This window comes from Xenopus tropicalis, chromosome 7 (genome assembly GCF_000004195.4).
Source record: "Xenopus tropicalis strain Nigerian chromosome 7, UCB_Xtro_10.0, whole genome shotgun sequence".
Lineage (NCBI taxonomy): Eukaryota > Metazoa > Chordata > Amphibia > Anura > Pipidae > Xenopus > Xenopus tropicalis.
The window spans coordinates 81,478,278-81,504,283 of NC_030683.2; the positions used below are offsets into that span (position 1 = coordinate 81,478,278).

At 38.8% G+C, this 26,006-nt stretch overlaps 1 protein-coding gene across 3 annotated transcripts; it reads right to left on the reverse strand.

Moving 5' to 3' along the window:
* On the reverse strand, positions 1-25,309 carry tmprss4 (transmembrane serine protease 4). Of its 3 annotated transcripts, XM_031905145.1 has the most exons (14): positions 24,996-25,309; positions 16,554-16,623; positions 15,509-16,148; positions 15,039-15,370; positions 12,981-13,133; positions 12,767-12,896; positions 10,758-10,871; positions 9,018-9,061; positions 7,537-7,699; positions 5,259-5,425; positions 3,925-4,023; positions 2,866-3,002; positions 1,289-1,444; positions 1-840 (listed from the first exon to the last, which is right to left on the reverse strand). In XM_031905145.1, the coding sequence occupies exons 1-14, from the start codon at positions 24,996-24,998 to the stop codon at positions 829-831; spliced, it is 2,220 nt and encodes a 739-aa protein (XP_031761005.1). In that variant the 5' UTR covers positions 24,999-25,309; the 3' UTR covers positions 1-828. The 3 variants fall into 3 exon arrangements, with proteins under 3 accessions (XP_031761005.1, XP_012822151.1, NP_001039074.1); XM_012966697.3 differs by having other exon boundaries at positions 15,039-16,148; positions 24,996-25,305; NM_001045609.1 differs by having other exon boundaries at positions 458-840; positions 15,039-16,148; positions 16,575-16,623; positions 24,996-25,245.
* Between the last annotated feature and the right edge of the window lie 697 nt (positions 25,310-26,006).

The following is a 26,006-nucleotide window of genomic DNA, read 5'->3' on the forward strand; positions in this document are numbered from 1 at the left end:
TTTACAGTATGTAACATTTTATTTTTAAGAAAAAAATAATGTCTATATATACATATAGACACAATTATACATCCAACTGCAATAAATGTAGAACTGCCTGCTGAATGTAGGGTTCCTGAGTGCTAAAATGTCAGCTGTGTAGTGCATCATGTGTGGCTCAGGACAAGGATTGGGATGGTGCAGGTTGTAACTCAGCATATTGGGTGAAGTCATTAGTAATCTAGCTGTTTCTAGCTGTACACCTACACTACAAAAACCTTTACACTAATAACAGCTTTTATAGGTAGTTTGCATGTCAGTGGACACATGAAAAATAAAAAAAAAATTGAAATTTGTGTTGTCATTTTAATTGTTAATTATTTTGCACACAGTACATTAACTCGACCCACACACACTTTCAGGTTTTGGCACTTTTTAGATAGGGGAAACGCCAAAAAAAAAAGCAAAACATTTTTTATTTTTTTTGTAAAATATTTACTGTGGAAAAAAATTGCCACCCAAGTTTAGTGAATGTATCCTTCCAGTTATGTGCAAATGGTTCCTGAGAAACATCTTCAGAATATGCCTCCCAAAATACCACTTTGGGGAAGTTCACATTATTCAGAGTACAGTTCCAAAACACCAGGTTTCACACCCGTGATCTCACCGTCAGCCCATTTTTTTAACAAATATGTCCATCTCCTGGAATTCTCTGGTCCAGCAGAGGAGTTTTCCCAGAAGACAGTTCAGTCCAGCAGAGTGTCGCACTCTTGCATTACTTCATGTGCACTTATTTACTTGCTCACATTGCAAGATGGTTCCAGTAAACCATATATTCTGCCCTAGGGCTTATGGTACTTGCTGATAAAAAAACAAACAAACAATTATTGTAGTGGCCCAATTGTGTATAAAGCAGTGAGCACAGCCACAGAGGTTTAACAACAGAGAGATCAGACCCAACAGCTGCTGGGGATCCAGGAGTATTGCTAGCCCTGCTTGATTAGACATTTTCAATAAACAATTGTGGCTAAAGGTGGTACAGTACCACAACCAATTCGGGCACAGGCCAAACAGACTAAGTATGTATAAGTGGCCATACATATGTACAACCTCTTTATATAATTCTGTTAATTTATATTGTTCACTTGTTAATCTAAACAATCCACTGACTTGCCATACACGTGGAGGTGTTTGTGCAGTATGGTACCGTACAAATTGGCCAAACTCTCCAACCAAATCTGGGCATATAGCAAGTAGAATATTTAACCATTTTTATATTTCACAATGCACAGATTTGCACCACACTTACTTTCATCACTCCATAAATCCAGTTCAAAAAGGACTGCACATCTGTGTATACTCCTACTCTATTAGGTCTTCCACAACCATCGCCCCAGCTCACAATGCCAACCTGTTCCCAGTGGGAGCTTTGTCCTAATGACACCAAAGGGCCACCACTATCACCCTGCAAGAAAAGAGAGTCAGTGTGTAAATCTATTTCAGCAATAATTGTATGCAGAATCTCAAATGGTGTTTCAAAAAAAATGGTCACACAAAGACAATACAGTCTTATTAACTGTTACTTTATTACAGTTTTTAAATAAAGTTTAGGAACAAGTTATATATAACAGAAATGAGGGGCCAAATACTATCCCCCTGATGTGCAAGTAACAAAGTGCTAAGGGGCACGAAAGAATGTGCTCATCTAAGGAACACTTGTGTCCTGGGGAATGCTGCTCTTTGCACCATGCTCAGGATCAAAAATCTGGTGCTCTGTGCATAGAGCAGCATCAGGAGGAGCTGCCCTGTCCTTACCACTTGCACTGACACTCCCTAAAGCACAAGTTAGCGGGCAGGCAGGGGCAACTTCCCATCTTGGATCGAGCACCTAACACAGGGCGTGTTCAATTCAAGGGGCATGCCGCATGAAAAAGAGTGCAACGGCTTTCAGCAAGTTACACGGTGCATGTATGCCTTTTCTTTGTATTTGCACACTGCGCCCTGCACTGTAAATGACCTCTCTAATGTTTTGCTCCAGCACCTCGGAATCTCTTGAACAATACAGCAGTTTCCCTTCATTCCTAAGGCTGTTTCCTCTCATTCTGCGCACTAGTCCTTATGGAAAATGGACTATGTAATTATATAAAATAATTCAGTCACATAATGAGATGTACAATGTGCAGAATAACTGTGCAGTAAAAGTACAGTATATGACTGTACAATACAAACTAGTATGTACTAGAAAAAAATGTATCTGCCAACACAGCATGGGTGTTTTGGGGGACAAGGAGGTTGTCCAGGATTAAAATGTGCACCTAGCCTTCGGCCTCCATTTAAAAAACTGGATAAATAAAAGTATAGGTGCATAACCTGTGCCTATTTTAATTGTAAAGTAAAGAGATTGCAGTTGAGGAAAGACCAACCTCTAGTCTTCCAAATGTTAATGGAGAAGTAAAGCCAAGCTTTTAACACCTATCCTGAAATGCACCAGCCTGGGTTATTTTTTGCTGAGTGCCACACCAACACTTTTCCACTCTTCCAGTCATCCTCATTGGGCTTTGGTGAGCAAAAGTGAATTAAAGAACTTTTTTCAAGATTTCTGAGTATGCTCTTACTAGAACTGGGCCAAAAATATGGCGGCTTGGAGCTCAGCAAACAGTGCCTCAGGCAGGTGCGCTTTTTGAAGTGGAGCACCAGTCCAGGGTAGGAGGTGAGCTACTAGAATCACATACAGCTTGGCACCATCCCAGTAATTTTAACTTTCCTTTTCTTTTAAACTGAAAGTTTAATTATTCCTGCATATTGGATATTTCCATTAAGCTTAATGCTTAGATTAGAAAGATTTTGGTAACTAACAATTTCTTTTTGCAGTATATTGGTCAGTACCTGGCAAGTGTCAGCCCCGCCTGCTATCTTCCCTGCACACAACATGGTGTCCAAAATCTGCCCACCGTATTCTTGATTGCACGTTGTACTGGAGATAAGAGAAATGGCCACTTCCTGAAGTTGGGAAGCCAATGCAGCTTAAAAAACAAACAAATATATAAAGTGGGGCCCAGAATGACAACCAAACATAAAAAAAAATTATAGTGTCAGGATATGAGAAAAAATGTTGGGCCATGTTGCCTAACACAAACAAAGGAGTATAGTAAAATAACATATCTGTGAAAATGAGTGTCTCCCTGGGTAGGGCTAGTGGTTCAACATAGTTATGTGTGATTTTAGATTCTGTATGGAAATGCCCAGGATAGCATATATAATGGTAAGGCTAACTTCTGGGTAGTATAAAAGGTTGGGTAGAGCTGTGTCTATTCTCTTGGATACCTCTCAAAGTGGAGGAAGGATATTGCTCCAGAGTCTAGAGCAGGAGGTTTCAGAGAAGACTAAGGGGCTGATTTACTAATCCACGAATCCGAATGGGAAAAATTCGGATTGGAAAACGAACATTTTGCGACTTTTTCGTAGCCGTTACGACTTGCGTGAATTGCCGCGACTTTTTCATAGCCATTACAAATTTCGTGAATTGTCGTGACTTTTTCATAGCCATTATGACTTCGTGAATTGTCGCGACTTTTTCGTAGTGAGCGCTCGAAAAAGGCGCAAAATACCGATCATTACGAAAAAAACGCATTTGGATGCTTTTCGGACGTTCGTGGATTAGTAAATGTGCCCCTAAGGGGTATATTTATCATGTTGTTTAAAAAGTGGAGTGAAACATTATGCTTTGCTTTGGTTTTCTAATTGTTGAAATCTAAATGTTGATTGGTTGCCCTGGACAATATCACTGGTAATGCTTCATTCCACTTTGTACACAGCATGATAAATATACCCCTTAGTCAGTGTTGGGAACCACAGCAGGGTGCTATGTATGAAAACTGTGGTATTTGGATAAGACATCACATATGTAATGGCCACACAGCCCTAAGAATAAAAAATATTACTTACCTCCTCCTTCCACTGTATGACCCCAGCCTGTTACGTACAGCACTGCGCCAACCACTAAGTTATTATCATATCCAGGAAGGCAGACAGGTTGCACTGACGCTGGAAAAGGGAAAGGTAAATAAAAAAAAATTTGAATTTGTATATGGAAAATACAACTTGGAGAAGAAGATATAAAATAAATTAAGAAATCACTAATATCTTTGATCTATATATTCCAAAGGTAATGCATCTATATGCTCAATACAAACAAGTGAACACCACATATAACTTACATATTTATGATGTTGTATATAGGGATAAGTCTCCACAGCACTAAACACATGGAATGGGGAAAGCTCTCTAGTTAATGATTTAAACTGCTTTGTGTTTGCGAGGATGATCCTAACCATAGCAAATATGCAGCGACTTAGATGGCAGAAGGGAAGGTAACTACAAGATAAAAAGAACCTCGATCCAAAGTCATTGGGAAAAAAAAGTATTGTGTGGTCAACATTTCAAATTTCATGGAGGGATGCAGGGGTCCTTAAAAAGGGTTCCATTGCTTTTAGACATAGTTCAGTGTTGTTTTTTTTAAAGACCCAAGAGCACCATTCTTTATTTGTATATAATTAAATTAGATGGTGTCAGGCTCCACGTAGTTCCATGACTATAAAAAGCATCACAGTAGTACAAGGTTACTTCTAATATGCTTAAATTTTAAAGTTAGGGGGTTTATGTGCTGTATGAAGTTGTGTGAGGGCATGGAGGTCTGGAAGTACAGGGGATCAGAGGGCAGCTTGGGCTACTGTATATAGTAGTTCTTTAGTCAAAAACATGATATTATTTGTACACATAAATCAATGGCTGCTCTATGAAAGATAGCCTTTAAACACTGTCCAGCAATAAATATTATATGGTAGGGATTTTAAACAGGATCCTTTTGTTAAAAAGATTTTGGTGAAGCCTATATTTTGAAAATGTAGATATGAGGCTGGCAGTCACAAGTATACAAATTAAATTTGAAAGCCAGGGTTGAGCTAAGGAAGTACAGCAAAGGGAACTGGGACAGGGAAACTAGCATCATGGGCGGGAAGGGTTCTGGGCCCACATTCTGCCCAAAAAGTAAAAGTAAAAATGGGTGGCTGTTTGGCCCTTTGTGTGCTTGAAATTCCAGGGTCGGTATTAAATCTCAGTTCAGAACTGTTGATGGATGATGTGCCTTTGCAAATGTCTAACAATGCTGCGTATTTAGCCAAAGTAACTGATAAAAATTATAGTTCTTATATGTTTAGTACTATATAGTAGTTCTTTTGAGGTTACTCAAGGGAAAGACATATTGCAGGATTAAAACTCACCTGATGCAACTATATCACTTTTGAGTTGGAGCAGGGCAATGTCATTTGGTTTTTGATCTGTAACATATTTGGAATTCAGGAAGATCTTATCCACAAAGGTTCCAAACAAGTATGTAAGGGTGGTTATCCCATACTGAACACGCCATCGATCAACCTGTCTCTGTCCCCTAAAGAGGAGGCAAGTACTTTAACCATCTCATACATTGATTATCACTGTGACTTTTAGAGCTGGAAGGACAATGTGACCTAGAGCTGGTGCAGTAAAGTAACCTGTATTTCTAGGAATAGCACAGAATGTGGGACAGAGCAGCCTCTGAGGATAATGGGCTAATATGGAGTACATTGTCTGTCTTTTGCATTGGAACACTCTGTCTGTGCCTGTTCCCTGAGTAATAATCCTAGAAGTCATATTAATTTACATAGTAAATGAATTTATTACCAGTGCCTAGTGGTATTCTGGAGATGTTAAACAAGTGACATTTCTTATGTGCACTGCAGAATAGTGCACATTCATCCCATACACTACACTAGCCAGAGCCACAGCAACAGTGTTCTGAACTTTAAACCAAAAAAGAAACAAATATATTATAGTACCAAATATTATAATATTATAACTTCTGAATTATAGTATTAAAAAAAGTTCTTGTTTATCTCCTCTGCAGCTGTCATTGTCCACCAAAACTGCTGCACTCCTACACTACAAAACAGAAGCTTTCCCCTAAATCACTTTTCCTACTTGCGCTATTTTTTGATGGGTATTGTAGCCCAAAATGTAAACTAATTGCCACTGTTGACCTGAAAGTCATTCTGCAATCACAGAAAATCTATTAGTTGTATTGGTGTACTTATAAAAGGTATGCACTTTTTTGCACAAGCCCAATGTAAAAAAAAAATACTTTGCTTTAGGCATGGAATAACCCATTGTAGTTAATGTCTGCACAAATGCATACACAGCTTTATAAATATGTGTTATCTTAAATAGATGCAATGTCAAACTGGCAATATCAAGTGGATTCTAAAACTACTTTTTTACCAACATAGTTTAATATATTATTATAGTTATATTAGTAACTATGGTCTGCGCATGTGGGTTCTGAGTGCACTATGGCTTTACATCATCTGCCTTTCTGGGGCACAGCTGACAGATTTGCCTTCGGCACTAGGAAAGATTGTCCCATTTTAACCTTTGGTGGGTAAATTAATCTGTCTTTGCTGCAGGCACTAAGCTGTGAGGGGAAGGGGGAGGACTCAAATCTACACCTGAAATATTTTCTGTACAGTTCTGGGCATAATTATCTCACAAAAACATATACACTAAATGCTCAGTGTTCAGAGGAAAGTTCCCAATAGCAGATTGAAAAGGATGGGATTTGTGGTTATGACTGCAGCAGAACAACCAGGTCTTTACTGCCCTCACATACATTTTTTGTATCCATTTTCATGTTGTAGTACAGTCAAGTGATTTTCTGTCCATCTTGTTTAAGAAAAAACAATGGATGTATAATTTTAGCCTGCCACTGCATAGCCCTAAATGATCCTATAGAGAGGCTGAAACCCTTATTAAAAATGCATAAGAAGAAAATCCCTGAAAAAAACACATTTGTCAGAAAAGCCATAAAGCATCCTGGATGCACATCTCACAAGAAACACTAGACATTTTTCCATTTTTACTTTTGGAGATGGTCGCTAGTTTTAACTGCATTCTCCACCTAGCAGCACAGTGCAGAATACATTGATGCTTTCATCATTCAGTTTTCCCCATTAATGATACCAGCCCTCTCTATATTCTTCTCAGCTGTCTTAACAGATTCTTAAATCTGTTAATTGAAATTATCTAAAACTAACATTCGGACTGAAATTGTAAAATAAAGCTCTAAAAATAACAAATCAGAGGATGTTATGAACATGAAATAGTTGGCAGATACTGATTGTAGGAAATTGTCAGATACACAATACATGCACAAATTTTATCATTATCAGACCAAAATTTTTTAACCTGTCGGATCAATGAAATGACCGATCGCCATGGTTGAAAAATTATCGGTACGATAATACAGAGCCCACATACGGTTCTGAATCAGTGGGTGTATAGCAGTATACAGTATATGTATATACAGTACAGTATAGAGTACACCATGACCTGAGAGTATAGAGACCTGAGTGTGCAAAATTATGCTCAGCACCAGCCTTATTCTTTACATGAATGCTGAACATGGGAGTCTACTGTCCATTTAAAACTATGGCAGTCCCTTAAAACCACACCTCCATAGGGACTTACCTGTCAAAGCAGTGGGCGGCACAAAGGATCCAGCGAGAGTTCAGGATGCTTCCTCCACATATGTGTTGCCCCATGTACTGTAGGCTGACCTGCCATGGGTACTTCAGTATATCAGAATTAGAACCCCCAATAATCCTCTCTTGTTTATGTCCGGTACCACATGCTGTTGGGATGACAGAGATTTACTTAACATTCTGGTTTCCAGTTCACCTAAAAAAGTCTTAAGCTGGCATTATAAATAATGTGTTATGCGTTATTTGTGTTTGTCAGTATAAATACTATGAACATACCAGCTGGTTTCTAAGACCCTGGTCACATTATCAGCTCCAGCTCCAAACTAAACTTAAGGTTGCCATACAGGTTAAGATCCACTCGTTAGGTGGATCTTCTCTCCATATTCCCACCTAAGGTGGGCGATATAAATATATACATATATAAATAATATCTACACACGCACACAATACCATAGTACTTATCAGAAGGAATGTGCATGAATCAATCAGTATTTACCTTAAAATATTTAGAGCTGTTGAGACAAAAGCTGTTTGATAAATCTATATATTTTATGTGTTTGTCATTATCTACTGTAGATCCTTGTAAATCCTTACACAAATCGCAATAAAAAATACACAAAGTGGGTTTTGAGAGAAGTGCAAAGTTTAGTAAAATGTAAGTAAATACAGTGGAAGTGGGACTAATCTGGGGAAATAGCATGCAAAACAACAGACTGATTCATGCACATGCCTTCTGATGAGTACATTGGCAAAGTACTGTGTGCGTGTAGATATTATTTATATATTATATGTATATTATTATATACATACCAGTTTTGCACACTTTTTGGGAGTTAGATTTTCTCCATGTTATTTCGCCTTGTCAGAGATTGTGCACCTCAGTATTCTAATAGTCCCACAGGTTTTTAGATCGGATGGTGACATCAAGGGGGACAAGCAGCAGGAGCGCAATAATGGCGGGACTGGGACAGATCAGGGAACCCAAAAAAGTTTGAAACAAAAACTCCAAAAACATGCAGGTAGCAAACCTAATCTCAGTCCATCTGAGAATCTGTGAGATGTAATCCAACCTGAATGAGCCTGGAAAAAAGGCTCAATCAATCTAAAACAGTGTCCAAATCTGTATGTACTTACTCAAAATACTTGCTGCAAAAAGAGGGCTCTACAAATATTAAAATGTGGGGGCTGAATGCTTTTTCAAGCAGTGTATTTCAGGGTTTTGTTTGTCTTGCATATTTTTTTTTTTTAATTCCTCGTTATTTTTCTTACAGAACAATTTCACCTTACAGGGATGTCACGTTGGTTCTGAGCTCTATGGTTTGGCAATAGCTGGAGGCACAGGTTGAAGCTTTTTGGTAGAGGGATAGCCTTATAACAGCATGTGAGTTATACCAGCGATGGATTTATATGTCAGCACATATTGGGCCACCTGAGCACAGAGATCAGAGCTAAAAACTATCATCGTACCTGCGCATCTAAGAGATACAACTTGGCCAGATGTGCAACTTCCCCTGCAAAAAAATAAATAAATATAAAATAAGAGATGGTATTTTCCTTCAGCCTTATCATCACATAAGTTGCTCTTTTTGGAAAGAAATTTGCAATGTAATATTATTTGACATTTATTATTACATGGAGTATTTTTCATGCACCTATCACACCTTTTTAGAACTGCTTAAATGTGGTGCAAAAATGACGCTTGAAACAAATCTAGTTATCTAGGTTTACTATATACACTTTAACATTTGCAGTCTTTCTTCCACTGCTGCATGGGGTTTACTGAATGCTTTCAGGGTTATCAACGGCTATATTCAATTTGCCAAAGTACAACTTATATCAGATATATATAAAGATATTGTAGCAAACTTTGGACTCTGTTTCAGGTTGGTGGTAGATCAAAAGAGCAATATATTTTATAGACTTGGTGCAGAGCTTTTGTAATTTTTCATTGGTGTCTATAACACTGTTTTGCCGTTGTGCTATTTACCCTAAGGCTGGCCCTAGAAAAAGGTTGGTTATTCACAGCGCTGGAGTAATGTTACAACTTGATTAAAAATAATTCATGGGAATCAAATTGTTGGAAAAATAATGACACATTCACAAATGCTTCAACATGATTCCATGCACAAAAACCTTATTTAATTGTTATTTAAAGGAGACATATAGGGTCAATTATAAATGAATGTAGAATTGCTCAAAATGCTACTATAAACACTTTTGAAATTCACATTTGTGATCATGAAATGTATCCTCAGTGGCTTGGTCGACTACCCCTCCTTCCCCTGTTGCTGTTGCCCCAATGCTGCCACCTCCTTCCCCACTGCCACAAACCCCTGTACCACACACCTACCAGCTGCATGCGCCCAACCCAGAGAGGGTGTACTGGTGGGCCAGTCCAATGCTGGGTTTAGTGCTCAATCTGTTACAGTAATGCTAGACGAAACCACGTAAGTATGATACGATACATGTCATGATATTAGCGGTGTAAGACCAGCTAATGTATTCAACAGGGCCAGAGCTAGAGGTAGGCAAAACAAGCATGTGCCTAGGGTGCCACGCTGGAGGGAGCTAGGCATATACCTCTTGCCTGCCTACCCCTACTCCAGGCCTTCCAGTTCTGCTTATTATGCCTGCCTAGCCTGCTCCCCAATGCTAAAAAAATACCTAATGTGCTTTTAAAAGTAGAAACATTTTACTATTATTTACCCTTTAAAAATCACACAAATAAGTAAAGACAATTAACTATCTTAATTTTTTTTGACAATAATTCCAAAAATATTCCAATAATTCCAAATTAAGCCAAATTCAGTTTTGTATAAAAGTTATACAAGTGGAAACAGCATTGCTTTAAAATTCCTACTCAAAAATGTTTGGAAGTTTGGGAAGTGAAAACTGAAACTGGAAGTGTTTGTAAATTTAGTTCTACATAAATTTCTGGCATAAACAAACATTTTACTCCACTTTATCTCTAGTTTTGTGCCCCCATTGTCATAAAACCACACAGAAGTAGTGATGATTGAATTTTTGCTGCAGGCATGGATTTGTGGTGAATTTCCACATTTTGCCATTGGCCGTGCACCAAAAAAAGTTGGCAAAAAAGTAATTTTTTTACGTGCGCCATTTTGGCGTATTTTTTTCAAAGTTTTGCAATTTTTTTAGAGAAACGGGACAGATTCGCCCATCACAACAGAGAAGGCTTATACCTACCAAACAGTTGGATTAACTTGGATACTTTTGTCGCTCAGCACCTGGACAGTACTATACAACAAAGCGGATGATGTAGACAAGTCAGAAATAGACACAGTCCCAGACACTGGTTCACTGTGAAGCAAAGAAAAAAAGGCAAGAATATTTATCTCATGGTTTACTTCTCTCTATAGCAAGAGGAATACCGCTATTTCTGTGGCTGCTAGATAGCAGGGATCATGAAACCAAAGAAAATAGTGTCCATAGTGAAAATGATTAAAAACTAATTTCTTTATTTTTACAGTTCTAGGTAGTGATGAGCGAATTTTTTCACCAGACATGGATTTGAAAATTCGCAGTGGAAAAATTTGTTGTGCGGAATGTTATTTTTAGTGCGTCAAATTGGGCACGGTCGCAGCAAAAAAAGTTGCGGTTGCGCCAAAATCGGGTGTGGTCATGCCAAAATCGGGAGCAACCTTGGGCGCAAACTTAGGCGTGGTTGCATCAAAAAAAGCGTGGGTGACAAAAAATAGCCAATCAATTAGGAAGTGATATACCCAACAAAGACTCGTCAGTCTATCTACACCTAATAGTAAAAGGGACAGTAAAAAAAAAAGCACGGTATATATTTAACCAGAAAAAACAAATGGTGTGAAAGAAGTACAGAGGCCATTTATGTCAAGATGGAGAAATCTATATCTAACCTTAAGGGAGAGGGCTGCGATACTGTTAATTTGCAGCATACAATGCAGTTTAATCATGTAAGCCCTGTGGTTGCACAATGACTCACACCTCTAGCTGTGTAACTTAAACAAATAGAACCTGACACAAATAGCTACATGGTACCATTGGAATTGATTATATTTCCACACCAAGTAGTTTCAGGCCTACTAGCCTAAAAAAGTTCAGTGGAACATTGTGATTTGATTATTGAGTCGTCATAAGCATTAGCATTTAGATTGCCGAGGCAACGCCCTACCACTCAGTTGAACTGGAGAAACAACTTGAATGAGTGGCAAAAGGTTTTGAAGATTACTGATCCAGTCCAGTTGTTTTAGATTTATCACTGCTAAATACTGAAAGACACATACACATTTGAAGGACAATGACACCGTTTTTTTTTTATAAATAAGCTTTTCCTCATAATAGTATGGCCTCTTTGTATATACTGTTGCTGTGTCTGATGATAGAATATATTCCCTTATCACGGGGATCCCCACAACTTTTTATAACCATGAGCCACATTTAAATGGAAAACGTGTTGGGGGGGCAACACAAGAATGGAAAAAGTTCCTTGGGGTGCCAGTAAGAGCTATAATTAGCTTATTAATAGCCCCTATGTGGACTGGCAGCCTATAGAAGTCTCTATTATACTTAGTTTTTATGCAACCCAAACTTGCCTCCTTACCAGAAATTCAAAAATGAGCATCTACTTTGAGGTCACTGGGAGCAACATCCAGGTGGTTGGGGAATACTGCCTTAACAGATTGAAAGCACGGATCTTAGTATATGCAGAACAACCATGGTGCTGCATCTTCCTAATGAAATGTCAACATATTAATAGCACATGCATGGGCTAATATTGCTTCTAAGCCTAAGGGTTATGACACACAGTGCTACTCGCAAACAAAATACCCAAAATACCCTGCCATAGACAATAGAAGAAATGTCTCTGCTAACACAAACATAGAGAAAATGATCTGTATTGTCTAGTTTGTAGCTGCAACAAGTAGCTGACTACAAGTAGATCCATGTGTCATTGACCTAAGGCTCTGTAGCCAGGTTTACCTCTCCTGAATTTAGATAGGGCAGAGAAGGCTGAATTGCTAGTGTACAGCAATATATAAAGCACAATTTAGCTATATAGTTTCCTATTCATCAAGAAGCAGTATATATTGCTTTCTTTTCAGCCAAACCACCAATCCTTAAACACACAATCTGCTTTTTTTATGGATTTCATATAAACCTAAAGTGTGTTTTTATTGGTTGACACATATATATGTACGTGCATGAGTGCATACATAACATACCTGTAGAACCCAACCTGTGCACACACAGCTTTTGCTTTATTAGTATCCCAGTTGTCATTGCAAATAAAACTCCAGCTGCTTCTGGCTTGCACATAGAGTTGAAGAACAGAACCTGCTTCTGCAAATCTAACTGTAATAAAAGCAATAGTTGACAGTTAATGATTTTCAAGTCAGTAAATTAAAGCCATATCTTTAATCTTTACTGAATACTTACCATTGGAATTTGTAGTGACATCAAAAGGTTGCACACATCGGCTCTCATCCTCACCCCCCGTACAGTCGGATTTACCATCACACCACTGGTCCAAAGGTATAAATTTGAAGGACTTGACGCAGAAAAAATAATAATTATCCAAAACCACTTTAACTGCAAGAAAAGAAAACCACACAATAAGCAACACAGCTATACAGGCAACCATAAAGGGAGTAGGATACGGTTGTATCAACTGCGTCTAAACTTTCACCAACACATTCATAGTGTCAGCTGATGTACTATTTTCATTGGAACCATTTTGCCAAATTTAAAATCCCTTTACAACTAAAGCTGGTAAATATGATGCATGTGATACAGTTTAAAAGATTATGCTTACATTTGAATATGCAATTTAATGTTTAGATTTAGTTCACCCTGTGCAATGGCTAAAGGTGGCCATACAAGGGCCGATATTGGCCTGATTCAGTAGCTTATCTGCCTGTGTATGGGCACCACCAAGGGGCCTCCCTGGCCCACATCTGGCCTGAAATTGGCCAGATCTCAATCGGGCAGGTTTGATTTTTCGGTCAGATGTGGTCCCTGATCCAACGGCACCTTTGTCCACCTAGGGCCAAACGATCAAATGAGCCTGATATAGCCCAAACAAGCAGAACTTACAGTGTATGGTCACAGTTATCTATAAAGTAAGACCCATGGCAATGAAGTAGTTAATTAGACTCAGAAATGGATATTAAATTAAATGTGGCTATACACAGATTTAAGTCTTACAAATGTTTTAATATCGGTCATATGTTTAAATGCAACGATCTGAAACTACCACTCGGACTGAATTTATAGGATAAAGCCCTTAAAATACAAATAAAACATGAAATAGTATGAAATTGTACGAAAGTGACTTCCATCCTAGGTACCCCAAGGATATCTTACGATACACAATACATGTTCAGATTTTATCATTATCCTTCTCCTGCTCCCCCTCCCATAAAAATTCATGAAACTCACTACCCCTCCCATCAGAATGTATGATCTGAGCTACTGAGACCAAGCTAAAATGGCAGCTGCTATCTTAAACAGATGGTTCTTCTAGAGCAGTTTACTCAGGTATGGTAAAGCTTTCTGCAGAATAAATATAGCATTCCATTGTCACTGATGTGACTAATATATTGGCATTAAAATGCCTTTCCTTCTCCTTTAAGTCAAATTGATCTCTATCTTCTTTTACTAGTTATTATTAGATATTTTAGGTAATTAGGTAACCGAAAAAGAACAAAGGTCTTTGACATAATAATTTTTCCTTTCTCTGTTTTCCCCTAATCCATAAATGAGATCAGTTGAAGCAGTTGAAGCAGTTAAAGCATTTATGTTTCTTTTTCTCATGATAAAAAACTGTAAAAAAAAGTTGATCCTGTCTGTACTGTGGACCTTCACTAGTGTAATCACATCCTATTTAAGGATGGTAATCCATTTTGACCCAGGTTAATTATGGGCAATCCCTATTCTATTAAATGGAGGGGATCCCAAGGTGTAGCCTCTTTGGGCTTTACACTATGGACATATGTGGGCCACAAAAGCTAAGTTAATTAGACCTGTCACTGATAAGAAAAGGTAGAAGAAAATTGCTTGATAGAAGGGGTAAGAAACAGGTTGTTATTGTGGATGTATTTATTTGAGGGCAAAAAGAATGAGGACCTAGTTCAGTTATGTGTTGTGGCTCATTGGCATCTAACTATGTCCCTGAACATGCAAAAATGTCACATTACTATGTAACATCTGAGATGAAAGGCATGGATTGAAGAAACTGAACTAAGAAGTGTATCCTTGTGGTTGTGTTATAATAAACAGGGACACCTTTTACATTTTATATCTGTTTCCTATTTACATATTTTTGGCACAATGTTTCAAATGTAATAGAGACTGCTTGTGATGCATTCAGGTAGCTACTGTGTTTTGCTGGAAACAGTATTTCAGTGCATATCCTGTCTACTTGACATGACAAAAACTTGCCTAGAAACCAACCCAAAGTACTGCACACAGTAACCAAAATATAGCTGTACTCACTCAGTATGGCTATAACAGCAATTGAAGCCAGCACCAATAATACTGCTACAGTGGGAACACAGTATTTTCTAATGGGAAAAGCTTTCTCCTTCTTGTAGGTCACAGTGGGGCCGCTAGTAGGTGGTTTTGGGACAGGTCTTGGTGTCCCCCGAACAGGGCCTGGAGTTCGACTAGGACCTGGAACCCTTGGAGCATTAGCTGGAGTCCGAACTGGACCCGGTGTATGGGTAGTAGGAACAGGAGTCCTTGTTGGATTTGGAGTATGGGTGGAAGCTGCTGGTGTCCGTGTTGGTACTGTAGGGTTGGTAGCATTGGCTGTAGTCCCTGAGGATCTTGGAATGTTGGTAGATGAAGCTGTTGGTACTGTAGGGTTGGTAGAGTTGGCTGTAGTCCCTGAGGACCTTGGAATGTTGGTAGATGAAGCTGTTGGTACTGTAGGGTTGGTAGCATTGGCTGTAGTCCCTAAGGACCTTGGAATGTTGGTAGATGAAGCTGTTGGTACTGTAGGGTTGGTAGCGTTGGCTGTAGTCCCCGTGGACCTTGGAATGCTGGTAGATGAAGTGGTTGGTACTGTAGGGTTGGTAGCATTGGCTGTAGTCCCTGTGGACCTTGGAATGTTGCTAGATGAAGCTGTTGGTACCGTAGGGTTGGTAGCATTGGCTGTAGTCCCTGTGGACCTTGGAATGTTGCTAGATGAAGCTGTTGGTACTGTAGGGTTGGTAGCATTGGCTGTAGTCCCTGTGGACCTTGGAATGTTGCTAGATGAAGCTGTTGGTACTGTAGGGTTGGTAGCATTGGCTGTAGTCCCCATGGACCTTGGAATGTTGCTAGATGAAGCTGTTGGTACAGTAGGGTTAACAGTTGAACTTGTAGTTCCTGTGAGCCCTGTAGTGTGGGAAGCAGTACTTATTAATCCTGAATTGTGGGTAGTGGGAGCTGGAGTCCCTGATGGCCTTGAAGTTGCAGGTCCTGGAGTACTGGTAGCTGGAGCCGAAGTCCGTGTGGGCCCTGATGTGTGGGCGGTAAAAGCAGAAACAGCTGTAGGAACTGCAGCAGTCGCCCTTGTAGGGCCAGATGGTTGTGCAACTCTTCCATTTCCTTCATCTCCACCTGCAATAGCAGATATTAAACAGTAAACCAAGAGAGAAACTAGACCCTTATGATTCAACTCCAAATAGTAGTTATTTTTTGTGTTCTCATAGCCATAAAAATTAAATGTTTCCCCCCATATTTTAAATATTCACTCTTTATCCAGAGGTGCAACAATAGGATAGCATTCCCTGTGGCTGGTGGTCCAGAAGTGTAGAGGGCTTGGTGGCACTCTGCAAATTGTGCAGTTTTAGTATATTTTTTTTAATCGTGTCATCCTACTAAGTTTTGGGTGACCCTTAATGACACTTCTGAGGGAGCCAGTCAGTAAATCTCATAGTTTAGCACATGTATACATGTTACAAGTAGCCATATATAGATATAAACACAGCTTTTGATGCCCCACCCCCCTTTCTCATTCCATACCTTTTGTTTTGTCTCCCTTACCTGCTGTACTAGAAGAAACTACAATAGTCACATCCTCCTCTCCAATGCTCTGTGGAGACAGAAATGGAAAACTTTAGAGACTGACTGAATATTTACAAATCACACAAAAACCAACCTGTCTCACATTGACTCAGCAAACACAGATACCAGAAGTGATTTCCCACATACTTCCCAGCTCTCATTTACAGCAGTTTTCAGGTTGTGTACACAGCAGTGCAGGTTGAGCTGTTATACCTGTTCTTCCCGTCATGTTTTTTTGAGAGAAGCACTACACATCTCTTTTGTTAGAATATACCATCTGTTACACATATTAATTATAACTACCCAAGCATTCTATTTAATTTATCCATAAATTAGCTATTTATCAGTACATCACTTCTTTTGCAAATAAGCCACAGTTGCCAAAACAAAAAGTGTGACTGCCATTGTAAGGGCAAAGACACAAAGAGCTACTTAATAGCAGCTACTTGTCACAGCTACAAAATGCCAGTAAATACCCTGCCATAGACAATACTGAGAACTGCCTCTGCTATAACACACAGAGAGACAATTTTTTAGAAAATGATCAACATTGTCTATTTTTGTAGCTATGACAATAGCTGCTAGTAGCTATGTGTGTCTTTACCCTAAAGCTGGCCATACACGTGGCGATCTGACGATGTTCTGACCGATGGTCGCACGAAACATCCTCAGATGTGCCACACACCATTCAGGGCTGAATCGGCAGGTAAGGAGGTAGAAACAATAGGATTTCTACCTCCTTCTGCCGATTCAGCTCTGAAGGGAGATTTTGATCAGGCGCCTTCTATGGCGCCCGATCAAAATTTTCCAACTGGTCCGATCGGCGAGTCGGCCGATATCAGCAGCTTCCTGCGATATCGGTCGACTCGCCGACATACCATACACGCACCGAATATCGTACGAAACGAGGTTTCGTACGATATTATCGGTGCGTGTATGGCCACCTTTAGAGTCAGGTTTTGAGCAGCACAGGTACATCAGTAAGCGGATCTGTTAATATTACCCTTTGTTACCAAGGCCCACTTTAAAAAAGTACAGAAAGAAATAAAATTGGCAAAGTCTACAGATTTGGCCAATTTTTCAAACCGAATCTGTTTATTAAACTTGTTTCACTGTGATAGCCTGTGCTGGGGAAATGCCATTATTTCCTGAGGGTTGATATAGAAGTTCTTAAAGACAAAATAAGAAAATAAATCAAAAATGTTCTCTTTTTGGAACTTTTGTAAGGCTTATACTTTGTCAAATTAAAATAGTGGGATTTCAATAGCATTTTTCAGGCTAAATTCCCATTACTACAACAACAACTATTTAACTATGAAGCTATAAATAGGCATTTCCAGTACAAACAGAATCTGGAGAAGCATGTCAAACTTGAAAACATTACTACTCCAAAGTTTTTAGCTGTTTGAGGGAAAATGTTTGGCAAGATCTGAGGACAGCTAAAAACTTCATTATAGATTCATGCTTATAAACATCTTATTGTTTACAATTGGTTACTAGATGCAGGCAAATGTAAGATTTTTGTTACATTACCATGCATTTTTGTCACTGTAGTGTGCATTATAACCACTAATAGTGGCACTGGAAGGCAAGCTCCTTGCAGCTCACCTCTAATCAGTCCTTCAAAGCTCTAAGCTGCCATGAGGCAAGATGATAGCTTGCTTCAGGTGGCAGAGCCCCGCAGGTTACTAGGGGTGGCAAAAAGATGCTCCTGGTAACTTTAAGTTCATTAAGAACAAAATGTGTAGAACAGTGTTCTCGATATTCAGAAACAAAATGTTCTCACAACACACACTTCAGAAAATGTTCTTTTCTAGAAAGCAAAAGGTGCGATCACTCAGATGGTGTTTAATTCTTTGGCTTATCACATCTAAATACAATTCTGAAAATGTTCATGCCTGGAGATATTTAACTTCATTACACGTTACTGGGTGTATTTGTTTCCCCTAAGGCTGAGCATGACTGCACGTTAATCAAGCAAACAATGACATCCGGAGAACACTTTACACCTGTATGAGTTAAGGCAGCTACTGTTTTGGATGCAGAGATCCTGAATCTCAGAGGAGATTGGTTGGAAGTAGACCAGGTTGCTAGGAGACCCCAGATACAAATCCCAGCATCCCCACAGTAGCAGAAACACATCACTCTGAGAACCACTGCTCATTCTTTCCTTTCATAAAAAGGCAGTGGCAGCTGCTGCTTAAAGTGTTTTGACAGCGTACAGAATCCTGTTATGAGACCCCCAACCACACTCAACTGATTCATCAAGCGGTTTCTCTATTACACAACAGTGCAGAGTGGTACAAATACAGAGAGCAGGTATGTGCCTTACATCTAAGTGTGAAAATGGGGTCAAAATGGAAGAGGCAAGCAAGTGTTAAGTATGCATTGGATGGTCCCTGTTCCCCCTACAAAGACTGAATGGCTAAAAGATTTGAATACAGTTATGGGATCCATTATCAAAAAAGTTCTGAATTACAGGAAGGCCATGTTCCATAGACTCTATTTTAATCAAATACTTCACATTTGTCTGAAAATGATTTCCTTTTTCACTGTAATAATAAAACAGTATCTTGTATTTGATCCTAAATAAGCTGCATGAATCAATATTGGTGTCAAAACAATACTTTTGGGTTTATTTAATGCTTAAATGATTTCTTAGTACATTTAAAGTATGGTATGGAAAAGATCCCTTATATGGAAACCCCTAAATCCCAGGCATTCTAGATAACAGGTGCCATACCTGTAATATGTTACCTTTAATTAATTTACTTATTAAGCTAATGGATGCCGAACATGTCCCCCATACAAGGGCATGGGGAATGTGGTTTACCATACATATAGGTGGCAACCTGACTGCATGATATGATATCTTTTTTTGAAAAATGCTATGCTTATATGTCTGTATGGTGTTCTAATGGTGTACTCCCCCACAACAATATAGTTGTGACTTGCACAAATTATTTAATCATTTTTATTTTCTCAACCCTAAACTATTTTGTTAATGGCACTACCCATGTGCTGCTTAGGCAGACATAAAAGAATAGATATCTGTCCTGACACCTCTGTAGCATGTATGTTAATCACAACACAGCAATGTGCAAAAGTGCTTGGTGCCATGTGTGCCATGTTCCAGTTCAGATGTGGATGTATCAGCTTTCATATTTTGAAGTCTTTCATTTTGTTTTGGTAAGTTTCCCCTGGTTTGATTACACCTGAAACATGGTTTGCATTCAGTTGCCACAAGTCTGTGGCTACAACATAAGAGTGTTCAAATGTGCCTTTGCTTCAAAAAAAATCATCTCACGGATAGTTTTAGTTTCACAGCCAAAGAATACTGGATGGTGGTAACACCTATAAGTGGGCTATCTTTATGACAAAACAACTTAATACCCCAGTATGCAAAATAGACAACTTGTTGAAAATGATTTAAGTAAAGCACAAATCCAACACAACAGTGCAGTGTAGCTCAAGAGTTTGCAAACATTAAGCTTATCTCAGTTGTAAATAAATTACTAGGAAGAAAACCTTTAAAAATACAAGTAAAAAAAATCATATGTAATAAAGCAGCAAAACAAGGAACAGAATGCTTCATGTGCAAAGACAGATCCAACTTCACAAACGTTTGTCCAAGGCTGATGTAGGGCATGGCATTCAACTTTTGTCACCAGAAGATCTTGAATTTGACAACAGGGCTGGACTTCCCTTTCTAAAGCTTTCACACTGGCAGTTTAATTTGACAAGTCAATAAAAGGTTGGGGGCATTTTTTAGCAAACAAGAAAATATTAAAGGGGTTATGTAAGAAAAGATGCTAAGTTTGCCCAGGAGCAGTAACCCATAGCAAGCAATAAGATGTTTGCTTTTAAACAGGTTAGCCTTTTGCTAATTGGTTGCTATGGATTACTGCTCCTGAGCAAACTTAAGGTTCCCATACATGGGCCAATTATAGCTGCCGATATCGGCCCCTTGGACTGACTCGGCAGCTTATCGGCCCGTGTAGGGGCAGAAACGAGGGGCCTGGCCGATCGATATCTGGCCAATTTCAGGTTAGAAAATCTCGTCGGATCGGGGACCGCATTGGCTCGTTGATGCGGTCCCCGAACCGACTGCCCCATTGCCGCGTGCAGAATTCGATCGTTTGGCCCCAGGGCCAAATGATCGAATTCACCTACATGCCTCCCCAATATTGCCACCCGTAGGTGGGAATATTGGGTGAAGATCCGCTCGCTTGGCGACATCGCCAAGCGAGCGGATCTGCCCGTGTATGGCCAGCTTTAGTGCCTTTTATACATAACCTTATTAGTGCCTTTTATTACATATGGGGATAAGTTACTGAAATTAATCCTGGTAATACAGAAAGTTGATTCAGGGGCTGGTGCAATTGCACTTTTGAAATCAGGGTTCTTCAAGTCTCAAGTCAAGTCTAATTTTGGAGCTTCAAATTGTTTTTTCCTCCATCTGGATTACCTTGACATCAAGCTATATATACTGTATTAGCACAGAATGCTAAACCAAAGGAAAGTTTTTAACTTCATCCTCTATGTAACTACATAGCATACATTTACAATAAAACAATTCAGGTGCACACAACAGAGGCGACATTAGCAGGGTTTTTGTTTTGACTCCGAGGCCAGTAATATGACCTATTAATCTACAATGTGATTAATTATCTTTAACTTGTCTAGTATGTTTTTTGGAAAAAGGGATCATGGTATCCTTATATGGTGATATTTAATACAGAGTGAGTTCCTTTTCACTTGGCTGAACTATGATAATGTGACCTGACTGTGTAGCTACCTGTATCTATTGTGATATCAACATGTTCCACTGCAATTAAATATAGTTAAGAGCATCTGGTCACTGATAGGGAATACTAAGGATTGCAGATAAGTAACAATTTAACAGGCTTACCACCTGTCTATCTGTCTATTGCTGTAGCAACACTGCACCAATTCACTTTGTGTGGCTAGTCTTGCCTATATCTAGTTGCTGTGATCACTATAGTGAATCTGAGCTGCATCTGAGCTGAAACTTTAGTCAAACACTACAATCACACCCCTATTTTACTATATTGTGTTTTTTAAAAAACACACAAAAGAGGGGGACTGTGAGATGTTTAGAAGTTTGCATGCAATATAAGAAGCAGTAATAACAGAATTCACCTGACTTGCTCAACGAAAAGGGCACCTATTGTTCAAAAATTGTTTCCCCCACCAGAGATGCAGGCTACGGCCTCATACAGATAGAGCTGATACAGAAGGGTGTTTGGGACTACGTTCCGCTGCGGTGAAATGCAGGAGAACTCCACTGCAGGGGAGCAATCCATTCTTTTTTATGAAGCTGTACTGACACAGATGTATGTAAGCACCGAATGCATGTGGAACGCAGGTCCAAACACAGTCTGTATGAGCTAGCGGTCTAATAGAGGGTGCACTCCAATTGGAGACTAGGCTATGTTGGGGCACATGCACACGCATAATGAGTTTTTACCCCAGATTGCTGATTATGCATATGATGTAGGACTGAGTGTTTGCCAGCAAACCTTAGGTCACACACATGCATAATGAGCAAGCTGGTGCACATGCCCCAAAATGGCTCACCAAGCTGGTTCAATCAAAAAATACTCCTGTTTCCCCCAGAGTATGGGGGGGAAGTATGTACCTTCCGCGGGGAAAACAATTTTCAGAAGTTAGGTGTGTACAACCTGTCACTTACTGGGGGGGAATTCACAATAGTTGATGCAAATTTGGAGTCTAGTTGGAGTAAAATGTTCATTTATACCAGAAAACCATTTGTTAAATTCGCATTCATCTAAACTCCAGTTTTTTTTTTTACTCCACTCTATTCCAAAATGAGTTGGAATAAAGCAAATTCTCCAGTTTAATTTTATCTATCTGAATCTAATGATTTATAACAACTTCATATTGTGCTCCAGATTTGTTTGGAGAAATTTGGAACCCCAAATTCACCAAAGTAGCATTTGTGAAAACAACATAAGTTTAAGGGCTCTGGCAGACGGGGAGACTATTTGAGAGGAAACTTCCACAATTTCGGGGAAATCGCGGCCCACCAGCAAAAATGTAAATCGCCGGTGGGATGGCATTTCGGGGAGATTAGTCGCCCGCGACAAGGGAGATTTGTCGCAGGCGACTAGTCTCCCCGTCTACCACAGCCCCAAAGTGTACAAAATCACTGTATTCACAAAATGGATTAAGGCTTTCGTGAATGTGACATTCTTTTGACTCCAGTTTAACACCAAAAATATAGCTTAACCCTATTTTAGTGTTTTCCACTTTTGTAACTTTCCCCATGTCAGCAAATAACCTACATGTGATGATAACCGCAACCTCTGTGTATGGCCATGGTGTATGTGTATGGGATGGTAATATGGGTGCAGAAAACCATACAGTTGTGGTGAATAAAGGATTGTTTTGGAAAACGTATTTACTTTTGACATCATAGTTCTTTCTGGTGTCAACTAACATCCCATTACGTCACTGACCCAGAAACTGCATCACTAAGCCGATAAAACAACAGTATGTGAAAGTACTGTAAGCTCTACTGGGCAGGGACATCTTTGCATACAAATACTGACAGATGCAGGAAGTACTGTTAATTTGATTTATGCACCCTTCTATTGTACAGCGATGTGGACCAATTAGTGGTATCACTAATCTCTTATTAAATCACTTGCCTGGGTGCTAGTGTGGTGTGAAAACTAACCAAAAAGACAACACCACACAGGACTTATTTAGTGAGCATTGTATTCTTCTTTGTTTGTTAAATATATATAACACACACACAAAAACATATTCAGGGCTTAATAACCCACACATACATTTTTCATATCATAATAAATGACTCTCTGAGCTCTTTACAGGCTCATAACATAAAAAAAGAATCTCTTCAAATTTCCAGCAGTGTATTATTATCCTACAAATGACAGGTATTTTTACCCATTGTCTGGAGATATATGAAAAGCCACAACAAAATATGTAGCATATTGTGGGCAGAGGGTTAAGCAATTAATGAAGTCAGCCTTATTAATATTCATGTTTACGTCACCCCTCTTGTGCTTGTGAGCAATGTAAATGGCTTTTTAATACAAACTCCTAAATATACTGTTTAAAATAGGTCAGCATCTCCAAAACCCTCAATCCAAATATATATATTTGTTATATCTTATATAACAAATATAAATATATATATATATCTACTGTACATACAGAGAAAATTAGATTAGTTAGACAATTTTGAATAAGTTCCAAGAGTAGAAATACTGTTATACAGTACCACTAAATTCATCATGTCCCTGCGTTTACATCCACATCTAGATAATTATATTTCTGAATATAGCATATAATATATTACTGCACTATATATTACAAATAAAACCATTCCTAACATATGGGAAAATCCCATAGTGGTGCAAGTTATATATAGTAACTAGCCATCAAATAATTCTTGATTATTTAATCAATAAAATTCTGGGGTTAATAATATTTTTATAATACCCCTGTGGCAAGATAGTGCTTATTAATGCAGGTATGGGATCCATTATCCAGACAGTTTAGAATTACAAGAAGGCCCTATCCCATAAATTCCATTTTAATTAAATAATTCACATTTTTAAAAAGGATTCCCTTTTTCTCCGTAATACTTAAAGAAAAAAAAAATAAAAGATATAATTAATCCTTACTGGAAGCAAAACAATCGTATTGGGCTTATTTAATGTATGATTTAAATAATCATAGCTATAGATAGATTATAGATTTAGGATATGTGATCCAAACTATAGAAGGATCCCCCAGATCCAGAGGATTCCTGTAACAGGTCCCATACATATATTTACAACTAAAGCTGAGGCCAAATTCAAAATTTACAAATACTACAATACTAAAAATATATTTTTTTCCATAATGAAAATTTTTTGTAGTTTTCATAAATGTGTCCTTTATAAAAATTGTAAAAAAATGTTTGCTGTGACAGAAACAAAAGACATTAATATTCATTGTTCTGTGCAAGAGAGATAAAAAACAACAACTTTATACTTACTTTTAGTTACACATTTCTGACTACAGCTTTTTCTGCACCTGTTTTCCCAAATTGCAGTTTAGTGAATTTTCCCCATAATACTGTTAGAGATCAGCACCATTTATCTAGGCTTTACCATCAGTGCACACATTTCAGGTTATATCTACAGCAATACAGATGAGTCAGTTAAGGAATATATTTACCACCTTTGTGCTGATCACAGGATACCCGATAATGTAACCCTGTCAGTGAGGCCTGCAAACTGGCTTTAGAACCACTGTCAACACAGATTGTGTTGTTTCTGCCAAGTGTTCTTTTCAGATGCAGCTACCCCCAACTAGTATGCTTGTACTCCATTTACTCACCATGGTGGGACAGGGACACAAAGCACAGCTTTAATAAAGCCCTCTTTCTCTCCTCTTTCACAGACCAGCAATCCCCTGAATATGGCAGTTCTTTGTGGGTCTTTCTGTAGAGGCTCTCATACAGTTAGTAGGTTTCAGGTTGTTAATGTGACTCTGTGACTGCACTGCTAGTTTTTGAACTAGGAAAAAAAAGCTGTCAAACTGGAATCCCCACTGAGGCCCGGCCCCAGACACTTCTCTTGCACACAGGTTCTTCCTCCTTGACTCACCTGGCTGTGCTAGAGACTGGATTGCATGGGCGTGTGTTACCTTTTATTTACTGAAAGAAACCAGAGTGCAGGCAAAGGAACCCCGTGACTTCCTACACTGACACCACGACAGTCAGTAATAGCATTGCAATTGCATACATGTACTTTATTCATGTCATCTTTCACAATCTAGCCATAAGCTGCGCAATGCAACATGACATTAACAAAGCAACAAACCCTTCAGTCTAAGTGTTTTTAAGGAAAGGTAATTACATTATCCCAAAAAAAGAATTTCTATAGGCAGTAAATTAAATTCTAAAAATAATTGTGTTGGTAATTGTGTTGTTTCAGTTTCCCTACTTAAAATTTGCCTTCACGAAAAAATGTTTATATAGTTTTGATATAAGCTGCTACCACAGTCAAGGCACATTCAGAGCTTTCACTGAACTACAACTCCCAGCACCCCTTGAAAGCCCTCAGCTGTCCAGCTGGGAATTGTTCTTTAACAAAAATGTAAGGTCCACAGGTTTGGAAGTGGTGATATAAAGTGTGACTGTCAGCTGACCTTGTTCTACTAACTACTGCTCTGGGACTAAGGGCAGTTGCCCTGCCAAATGCAGCTTTCAATCAGATTTCAGCAAAATAATAATTTTCAAGCACTGCTGACTCCTCTCTGCAACCTACTAGCTAGGGTCAAGGGGCAAAACTACCTAGTGTAAAAAGGCAATTGGGCCTATACAGTATTATGGGAGGTACTCATATA

Bases quoted from the DNA above. Each gene is read 5' to 3' on its own strand.
- tmprss4 (XM_012966697.3), bottom strand. The intron at 9,062-10,757 runs GTAGGTATAAGC...ATTTTTTTGCAG, and splicing joins CAAGTTAATCCAACTGTTTG to GGGAAGTTGCACATCTGGCC. The intron at 1,445-2,865 runs GTACTGACCAAT...CTTTTCTTGCAG, and splicing joins GCGGGGCTGACACTTGCCAG to GGTGATAGTGGTGGCCCTTT.